This window comes from Argiope bruennichi, chromosome X2, assembly GCF_947563725.1.
Source record: "Argiope bruennichi chromosome X2, qqArgBrue1.1, whole genome shotgun sequence".
NCBI classification, from domain to species: domain Eukaryota; kingdom Metazoa; phylum Arthropoda; class Arachnida; order Araneae; family Araneidae; genus Argiope; species Argiope bruennichi.
In genome coordinates, this window is record NC_079163.1 from 55,632,081 (window position 1) to 55,643,028 (window position 10,948).

Here is a 10,948-nt window from a genome sequence, read left to right on the forward strand (position 1 = left end):
TATTGATGGTGCACAGCCTCCTAAATTCAAACATTGTGGCACTATCATAATAAACTCCCTAAAGATTTTAAAGAAAATTAATCCCATAAGCCGATGAATTTTCCTCATATTCTTTTCTAATATTTAGGTATTTTTAATTATTATTTATATGTAAAGTTTAAAGGGAACACTTTTGTAACGAGTATTTGTTCTTTATTATGCAATGGAATTTTTATCCTTTTTTATCCTAAATGTGATATATTTACAATACGAAGCCCGCGAAATTCAAACAATTAATTAGTGTTATAATAAACTGCCAAAAGATTTTACAGACAATTGCTAATCTGAACCCAATAAACGTGTACGAATTTTCCAAATTTTCTTTTTAAATCAGGACCATTTTTAAATATTTAAATGAAACATTTAAGAGAAAGTCTATAAACTTTTGTAACGATTTGCCATTTATAAGCAATGTGATTTATTCTGTAACATTATAATCTCAGTTTGACTCGCCAAATCATATAGAGTAATTCAGACAATTCTATGTAGTTAAAGGTAAGATGACGTAGATTGGTCCGAAGTTGCTAAAATAAATGAAAATTAGAATTATTTCTTAATGGTCACAAAGTTATACATTCATCAATGAATGTACAGCGGATAAGCACTTTGTTTCTATGACATTAACGAAAGCAAATTTATAAGTTACAATATGTGATATCTTAATAAAATATCAACATAAAAGTAATCTGAAATGATTCGGTATAATCACGAAAGAAATGAGGCTGAAACTATTTAGTGGAATTACTGCAGATATGATGTATCTGCAGTATGAAAAAAAGGAAATGTATGAAAATGAATCTCAGATGTATGAAAAAAATTATGTGATAATTTTTATTTCCTTAAAACATGTGAATTTAATAATTTCCTTAAAACATGTGAATTTAATAATTTCCTTAAAACATGTGAATTTAATAATTTCCTTAAAACATGGGCATTTAATTTAAAATATCTCATATTTCTGTTAACGATTACAAGAAAAAAATAGAAATTTAATTCTTTTTTTCCTTCTCTTTGGTTTTATAATCTAAAATGTGCCAATAATCCTTTTAATTTAAAATTAATAACAGAAACAGGGGAATTAATTCATGCTTACGTGATGCAGGTTAAATGTGTCTCACCGGCTTAATTTTAGGATTCATTTTACATTTTACAAGAGGAGAAAGGACTCAACGTCACAACATAGAATAAGACAACGTACCGTTAGATATTAGAATGCATGCACAGCTATATTTGTTATGTGACTATAATATCAAGTGATTGAATTCTGTTGGAGAATCAAAAATTCAACTGCGTAAGGTTTCAATTGTCGAATTCAAAAGTAAGTCCTCGAAGCGAAAAACAATTCCATTTTGCCAGGAAAAACTATTTAAAGAAATAAAATTTTATCAAGGGCATTTTAAGCTCATCATATAATCTGTCTCAATGTCAGCAGTTGTAATGTAGATAGATGTTTAGTTCTGAAGGAAAGCTAATGTCTTAATTTTTAACTTTTATATTAAAATTAAAAATTTGATACATGTTTTAATTTATTCTTAATTAAATACTCTGGTGGAAAATTAAGCGTGTTTTAATTTTACTTTCTAATTTTTTATGTGAACTACTCAAATAATAAGCAGAATCGTACTTCCTTAGCTTTCTATATTGGAAAAAAATGCAGTTAAATATCTAGGGAAGCAACTATTTTGGTATGGATGTCATTGTAACATTAGAAAATATTGGTGAAAGTATTTTCTGCAAAAAATACCTAAAAAAATTATCAAAATTAAGGGAAACATTTCATGGCTACTAAATTGGTATTGTTGAAAAGACAATTTTTTAAATTTTAAAAGGGCGTGAAAGTCCTTTCTGAGTAATAATGTTTTCTGGATTTATCGCAAAAATGTACCAAAATCTAGGTTAATTTTTAAATTAAAATTTTAAAAAATCACTACGAAATGTACATTCCTAACCTCTAAAGTTTAATTGTGCCAAATTATGTTTTTCTAGGTCAAACAAACTGGCCTGCATATGCATGCGCATTCGAGTGCGCGAAATGTAATTAACTTTTGAAAATCAAAACTTGATAGTTCTCAATTTCAAATGTTCAAAGGGAAAGGCGTATCATTAATATTATAGATATTTTTTAAAAAAAAGTGTTACGTTTTATTAAAAAATGTATTTATTATACTAACTTGAAATTTTCCTCGAAATAGATTTTTTAAAGGAAATTTTCAGTTGCAATAAAGACGCGTGATAAAAATGTGAGATGCCCAAAACAATTTATTCATTACTTTTAACACTCTAACGAGAATTCTAAATTTATAAAAGCTATTCATTATTGATAGAGATATAATTTATTTTCTATTTTCCTAATAGAAACAAATAAATATCTGAGAAGTTGAGATACATGTTGTAAAGAGGATGAGAATCTTGGACGAGTTCGTAACTGGGTTTTCTAGCTAGAAAAAGAAGAAACTGTTGTGGGGGGGGGGTTAAATTTTCTTTTTCTAATAATTCTTTAACTGTTGAAGATAGAAATATTATTCACATTAGATGAATAAGTAGTTCATCATACTAAACAACTTTGCAGCAAAAATCTTTTGATACCTGTCACCAGGAAGTTAAGAATCGATGACATTACTCCTAGATAATAAGACTGCAATGCAGAAACACTTATAGGTTTTGTTTTTGTTCGCCGAGGCTAAGGAGACTTAATAGTGAGACCAGAGACACGACTGCACTGACTTTCACCATGTCTACAGCTAGCATATTATCTATGTTCATACACGGAAACCTTCTGCGCATTTGGGCATGCACCAATCGGCTTTGATTTTACCAAAATAGGGTTAGATAGAAAACAGTGGGAATTATATTGATTTTTTAAGGCCATATTTTCAACCATTACACAAGTTTCGCATTAGAACGAGTTAGCACGGTTAAAAAGGAAGTTGAAAATCAAAAACAGAAAAGAACAATTTCAGGGAAAGCGCGTCTAAAAAATAGGTAATTCCTTTCAAGTAATCATCACCCCTTTGCGGAATAAAATAATCCAAAAGAGGTAAGCATGGGTTTTTGAAATGAATAGTATCTGTATTTAATCTAAAGAAAAGAAAACCTTCTGACTTGCTGACAGGATTTTTTTTTTTTTTTTTCGATTTTGACTGTAATACGTTTTTTTTTTTTTTTTTTTTTAAAAAGTGATTAAGTGATTATAAGTACTCTCTGGAAATTTCGATATAATAACAACATAATGAATAAAAAAATAAGACAACAGAATAATATTTAAAAAATAAGATATTTTTCTTTCAATAATTTATTATTTTATTTTTTCCAACATCTAGCAGTTTTTATAGCCACTGAGAATTAAAGAATTAGGTGTGTACAGTTAAAAGAAATCAGACAAACTATCGCACTTTAAAAATAATTTCACATTTATTTTTATAACAGATGCGAAAATAGTAATTCAGCTTTTTATACTTGATAAATTTGGATACATTTCTTAATTTAACAGTCAGGTGCCATGAAGTAGTGCTATATAAAAAAATTAAAAAGCTGCACATGTAAGTTGCTTAAAAATGGTATTATTAAATTTTGTTCAACAGAAAATAACTAATGTCATTGCCCCTCAGGGTAAAGAACACTTGAAACAGCTCTTTCCAAAACTTTCTTCCTATAACGCCCATGCACGAAAAATTCATGGAAGAATTGATCATAAGTATGTAAAAATTGCTTAGTTATGAACTGTTCATGATGAGCGTCCGTTGTGACATTAATTGAAATAAAGCCCTTAGAAGTGATAGTCACATCTCTTACGGATGGTAACTTCAGACGAGGATTGGAAGTCACTTCCAGTCGGGCTTCTAAGTTGAACGCTGTCATTTTAATACCAAAATCGAACTGATGAACATGCACAGTAAACGGGTTATTATATCCTTTAGTAGATTGAAATCGTCCGTGACATTCTACGTGTATTTTAGGTAAAACAATGTTGCACGCGACAGTGATGTTGCCTGATTTCAAAGTTGAAGGTTCTTCGCATGATTTTTTATATATAGTTTCCAAGCCTGTTAAGTTTCCGGCTCCAAACATTGTGTGGTTATTAACCACAGCTCCATCAGGTAATCTCCAGTGTTCATTGAGATATAGAAGTGGCATTTTGAAGACTTCAAGATCATCCTCTTCGACAGCCCATGGAATGTAAATGGTAAGCACTTCATCCATGTAATTTGAAGCCTCATCTATTTTGTAACCAGTGCAACAGACCAGTACTGAAAGAATTATTTAGATTATGATTCAAGAATCTGCTTGACATGTTTTTTTAAGAAAACAAAATTATATGTATATATACTATATACAATTCTGAAATGTTGTGCAATTGCGTGTCCCTCTTGAGAGTATCTTATTATAATATTTTTTAATTAAATTATCAGTTAACGATTTTATTTTCATTAAATTTTGATTGTATACGAATGGCGCCATCTGGCAGGGAATTTGAGAAAAATTATTCCGGGATTTCATAACAATCACAGTAATGAATTATAATATATGTCAAAGACAATAAAGTAAAAATATTAAAAACAAAGATGATTTTAATAGCTACGCTTTTATTAATGTGCTAAAACGTAGAAAATTATTTTTCCCTTCAAAAGTCTATCGGTCAAAGCAAAATCGTAAAAGTGTAAGTTGTTAAAATATTTAAGAAAATTAAGCCACGATGAATATTTAAAAAAATCCTCAAATATTCATTAAAGAGCAAAATACCTAAAATATATCATAAAATCATAAATATGATAAAATACAAAATAAATAAAGATCGAATTCTGTATTTGATAAAAATTTATATAAAAGGTGCACATCTTTACTATTTTTGCTTTGAACTCTAGATTTTGTTTTAAAAGATGATTTTCTACGATTTGTTATTGCTCAAATTGTTATTTTGAGCAATTGCATTTGAACTTATTCCTTTTTTTATTTACTTTATGGTACATTGATAGAAGCACTATTGAAAATCCATAATAAAATAACATGTAAGCAGCGAATAACTCGTCTAAAATACATATTCGGAATGCGAAACAATATATTGTGATTTTTTTGATTGATTCAAATATTTCAAATATTAATTCAAAGGCTTTGATTTTTTTTATTTATTCAAATATTTCAGTTGCCAACTTCTTATTGATAGTTTCAGAGAAAAAAATCTATACATCGCATTACCAAAAAAAAAAAAAAAAAAAAAAACTAAACCTTTACGAATATGTATTTTCATTGCATGAAATCAAGACAAGATATTGAATTGGCACTCAAAATCATTTTATGCTGAAAATAAAAAATGAAATGAAATTTTGGATTAAAGAAACTACTTTTGATCTATATGTCTAAGAAATTTGAAAGATACATTTAAGAATCAACAGTTCTTTTTTAAACATCTTACTTTCCTGTTACTTTATTATCAAACTAAATTTCATACTATGTAGCACCAAAAAATTTACTGAATTTTAATCTACTGAAAAATGTGGATATGAAAGATTAATTCAAGTCAGGCTAGCAGGATCATTCTCCTGTCCTATTCTTACACAACATGACATGTTTCCTGTTGCACTGCATAATGCAGAAAAGCCAATATGCATTTCGAACGTTTTCGCTCTTCCCAAATTAGTCCAGAATTTGATATAAATCTGAAATTTGAGTGATGACACCATACACTAAATTTCTAGTATGTAAATAATTGAGCTTTTGAGCCATTGCATTCACGTGCTTACTAAAAGACAGAACCAACAGATGATTGAAATGTCGATAAAATTCATCAAAATTAGGTGCGTGTCTGCATTTCTTAAGATTTAAACAAATCATCCTATTAGTATCTTATTAGTAATAAAATTTCATCCTACTAGTAATAAATCTTCATCTTATTAGTATTTTCTTACTAGTAATGAAATTTCATCCTACTAGTAAAAAATTTTCATCCTACTAGTAATACATTTTCATCCTACTAGTAATAAATTTTCATCCTATTAGTATTTTCTTGCTAGTAATGAAATTTCATCCTGCAAGTAATTTTTTTTTGTTTATAGTTATGTTTTGTTTCTATTCAATTACCCAAGAATGGATAGACAGAAAACTTCCTGGGAACGGATTTCGTTCAAATTCTGGAAGAAATCTATAATTTTAGAAGAAAGACCATTTACTGAATTTTATTCATATAACTGTTTTAAGTTTCTGAGTTACCGTGTTCATAGGCAGGCAGACATAATTCTAAAAATGATTCAAAAGGTCTCACTCACTTCAAAATTAATCAAAATTATTAGGTCGAATTTTTGGTCAAAAATTCTCTTCGAAAAAACTTATTTGGGAAAGACGGAGATGGCTACATTTGCAGCTTCATCCCAAATATAAACTTCATTGGAACCATATTTGACTCGATGTCAATTTAAAGATTACACAAAGTTACAAACTGAATTCGCCATTCCATGCTTTTGCTCTAAGGGAAGACTTACCAAATGCTAGAAAAGTAACTGCACACAGCCGCATCTTTTCTACCTGAAACAAAAGAATTAGAAACTTGAAAAAAGATAATTTATTTTACTTTTTAGACAGTAATAACTTGCATTAACATTTTTTGGAATGCAAAAAGCAAATTAAGATTAGGAAATAGAACACGTTGTCGAATATTAAGTTTTTAATAACACAAAATTTTCACATATATTTATTCATTTTAGAAGAGGGTTTTTACACATTGAAACAAGTCTTAGAAGATCAAGCAATAACTGCATATTAAATGATTACATTAAAGTAATGTTATATTTCATAGTTGATTCATAAGCGATGCGAAATGACGAATTTTATTCAGAAATTTTATCTTTAAAATAAAATTTCCTATTTTATTTTAAAAACATAATTAAAAAAATATTTTTAAATGAATATGAATTTATTACAAATTTAATGCATAAGAATCTGCATCATTTAATGTCATTGACTTCCACAATTGCTGTTGTATATTTTTAAGCAAACACTTGTAAATAAAAATTGTAACATTAAAAAAATAAATCTATATTTCTCATAATTTCTATTTTTATTTATCTTTCAGTAAATATGAGAATGACTCTGAAGAGTCGACCCAGGTAATGTTGAAGCGGATCGAAAGAGTAAGAGAACTCCCAAGTCATCAACATTCTCACCAAACTTTTGCTCTATACCCGCGTGTAGTAAAGACATCTTTCTTAAACACTTCCTGCTTTGATATTCCTGGATCATGGGATATCAGACGAATCTATTTTGATCTTTAGAGACATCAGAATGGTCTACTTATTTCAATCCTGCTATTTCTCTGACTTGTTCTCTGCTTCGTATCGCTCGCCTTCTTCGAACATATACATGTTTATCTGAGGTCGAAGAATATTTAAATTACACAAACACCACAAATAAAGAAGAATTGCTACATGCGCATGAGAATTATCAACTCGAAATTTTATATTCTACTTGAGGGGAAAAAAGAATCCCCATCTTGCTTTTCGGTTTCAGAATACTCAATGGCTACAATGTCCAAATTAAAAGAACTTCGATTTCTCACTCTCAGAATCAGTGGGCCTCAATCTTAAAATCCGATTTCATCAAAGATTCATCATATTCGTGGACCACATGCTCATAAAAATCCATCAAGATCGAAAGTCCGGAACGAACATGAGTTTTTTCAATAATCTCGATTAAAAGAAAGATAACTGTATTAAAAAAGCATCTCTGTAGAGTTTTGTCGTAGATTTTTTAAAAAAGAATTCTAAGGAAACATGCTGTTGACACTTAAACATCTTAATCAAATAATAAAAAAGAGAAATGAAATACCAGAATTAAATATCATTATCTGACATTTCATATTGCTGATTTGATCTCTCAGAAGCAATGCAAGATCTGTTAAAATTTTCAAATGTATACTTCATTATTAAAATCCAGAATATTTTTCTTTTAAAGTAAAATTTTTAAGAGCCAAATACATCCACAATACATTACGAGCAATACCTTTTCTTGATTAAAATAACAATCGAAGTCTATTTTTTTCCCTCTAGATTTCTGCGAAAGGCTTGCACTACAGAGTTTAACTGAACTTCTCCCTGTAATATTGATAACACTAATTTTTTTATATTTCATTCAATTTAATTTAATTTTAATTTTTATCATTCTTCCAGGAACGATCTACGTTCGGCATTTTAAAATAAGAGGCATTAGGTGGCTCTAAAAATATCATAACCCAAAATAATAATTTCAAGATTCACCGAAAAGAGATGAAAGATTCTATGATTATCAACAACAATGAAACAAAACCTCTTAAATGTGTAGGAAAAAAGCAAATCTAAAGCTGTTACCTTTCTAGCAGAAAAGCCTTTTACTTTAAAAAGAGTGAATGCTGTGATTGTGTCTGTACTTTTTAAAGGGAATTTTATCAGAAATACGTCGATTCATGTAAATCAAGGCAAGCAGTGATAAAGCTTGATATGCCAAATTCGAACAGATGTCGGTAAATTAAAAAAATAAAGTTATGATAAATTTAACAGCATATTGTTTTTTCACTTTTTCAATTTCTTATACACTTGATTTATAATCTTATACAGCGGGAAGTATTTAGTTGCTAATAATTCTATTCGAAATGAAATAATATTTTTCTGGATATTAACATATCATAGGTACATCATAGGTTGTTAACATTCTATCTGCTACCGTCTAAGAGTTGATAATATAAGATGACGATTTGCATAAACTATTCGTGCTTTTTTTTAATTTTTATATTTATAAAACCACTTTATATAAACTTTTGTATTTTAAGTGATAATTATTAACAATCTTTCTATATTATAACGTCCATGACAATAATACTTTTTATAAAATTCTTCCTTTCATTCTTTCTAAGACGTATTTTATTCCGTTCTTCCAGTATAGCTTTCCAAAGTCTAAAGCATGTTGTATTTCGATGTTTGAATAACATACTTTTTAAAAATCAAAATGCACAAAATTTGATGGATAGTATACATCAGGAATATCAATGAAAGACCTTGTCTTAATATCTATAAAATAATAATAAATTCGTCATTATTCATACCATTTTCAACTAAGAAATGAAAGGTTTTTCTCGAAGTACTCATGATTTCCAAATATCTAGCGTGAACAAAACTCCAGTATGTGCGTCGTTTCATATTATTCTGAAATAAGATTTGATATGACTGAAATATTTCTGCTTTTAAAATTATAATTGGAATAAATTACTTAATAGCAATAATACCGCAGCTCGCGTTTTGCTCCCTTTGATGCCTTTATATTTTTTTATGAACAGAAAAGCTTTCATTAGTAAAAAGGTTAAAAGAAGGCTGTATCATCTATATTAAAAATGCCAAACAACAATCAAATTTCGGACAAAATTAAGCTGTTATTAAACTATAATATTACTAGCCTTCTATATTGAAACCTTCCTATATTTATTTATTTATATGCTTTATTCCTTTTCTTCTTTCTTTCTTTTAATATAAAACCAGAAACAGGTATTTTTAACTTGTTTAAACCTTTCAAGAAGGTATTTGCGAGATCTTGAAGATAAATTCGCAAACCCTTTCATTTGTTTCGATTCAGCACGGCCGGCGTCCTGGCATAGGGGTAGCGCGTCTTCCCCGTGATCTGGGCATCTCGGGTTCGAGTCCCGGAGTGAGCATGGTTGATCTTCCTGTACTACCTGTGAGATGTGTGAATGTGCCCTCCTGTGAAAAGGGGTTGTGCAAGAGAATGAGTGATGTGTGCTTAGTCAAGTCGTACTCTTGGTCCAAGATGGCTCTACGGTAAAACCACGAGGTGCTCCCCCTTAGGCTTAAATCTGCTGTCTTCGAACAGCTGGCTTGTCCGTGGCAAGTGCAATAAGAAACAACAACGATTCAGCACCGATCTAGAACGGATTTCAAATATCTGTTAAAATGAATAGAGATTCTAAGAAATCGTCCTGAAAATTTCTGTCAACTCCTGGAAATACATTCGATGTCTTGAAATTTAAATATATAAAGAAATTACAATACGCAGAAATATATAATGAAAAAATTTCATTTTTTTCTTACTAAAAACAATATGCGTAAATAATTGTGTTAAGGAAGATTTAAAAAGACTTTGAGAATTAAAAAAATTAAACTATCAAAGATTTTTTTTTTTTTGAAAAATATATAAATAAAGATTTTCCAAAACTTTTTATATGTACTTGCCAAAATTTCCTAAATTTCTTCATTTTTTTGCCAGTTTTTTTAGTTTTTTATCCCTTTTTCAAGAATTTTATTTAAGAAGCATATTCAAAATGAAAAATATAAAGCTAAACTGAATTTAAAGTAAAAATTTCGCTCCAAGTCAGGAGATGGATTCGTCAAACAAAATTTACGAATAACATTCTATTCATTGGCAAGTGTTTATTGTTTTTATGTAAACGGTTTCCGGTTTTCCAAAAATTTCGAATTCAATAAGTATCAGTGGAACAGTTTAATTTATTCTTATTTTATTTACATTCCTTCTTTTGATAGAAATAATTGGCCATTTTTAATTGCAATAATTATACAAAATTTTTCATTTGACAATTTTTGTTGATATATAGAAATATTCAGAAATTCGAAATTGTATATTCCATATTCGGTTCTGTATTCAGAAATTGTTTATATTGGAAAATCTGAGATTCCTAAAACGAATTCGATATATGTGGATTCCACTGCATTTCTGAAAATAGTTTTAAAGAATGTGTTTTTAAACATTGGGATAGTAATGGTTTCCCAATATTCTAAAAAAGAAAGGTATTTTTGTAAAAATATTTATATTTGGTTTGAAATTTATTTTTAAAATTTCAGATATTTTGTCTTAATTTGTTCTAAGGCAAGATGAATTTCAAAGTTCAATTCTAAAATACGTATTATTTAAAATTTTCTGC

The 10,948-nt window shown here is 28.7% G+C and overlaps 1 protein-coding gene across 1 annotated transcript; it reads right to left on the reverse strand.

Moving 5' to 3' along the window:
- Nucleotides 1-3,428: 3,428 nt before the first annotated feature.
- Nucleotides 3,429-8,418, reverse strand: LOC129960593 (uncharacterized). The gene is made up of 3 exons (XM_056074091.1): nt 8,373-8,418; nt 6,513-6,555; nt 3,429-4,286 (listed from the first exon to the last, which is right to left on the reverse strand). Exons 2-3 carry the CDS (start codon nt 6,544-6,546, stop codon nt 3,634-3,636), a joined length of 687 nt encoding a protein of 228 aa, XP_055930066.1. The 5' UTR covers nt 6,547-6,555; nt 8,373-8,418; the 3' UTR covers nt 3,429-3,633.
- Nucleotides 8,419-10,948: the final 2,530 nt, after the last annotated feature.

What these genes read in the sequence shown, in the direction of transcription:
- LOC129960593 (XM_056074091.1), bottom strand. Translation starts at nt 6,546, where the DNA reads ATGCGGCTGTGTGCAGTTACTTTTCTAGCATTTG. An exon ending in AGTTACTTTTCTAGCATTTG is followed by an intron (nt 4,287 to 6,512) that starts GTAAGTCTTCCC and finishes TAATTCTTTCAG; the next exon opens with TACTGGTCTGTTGCACTGGT.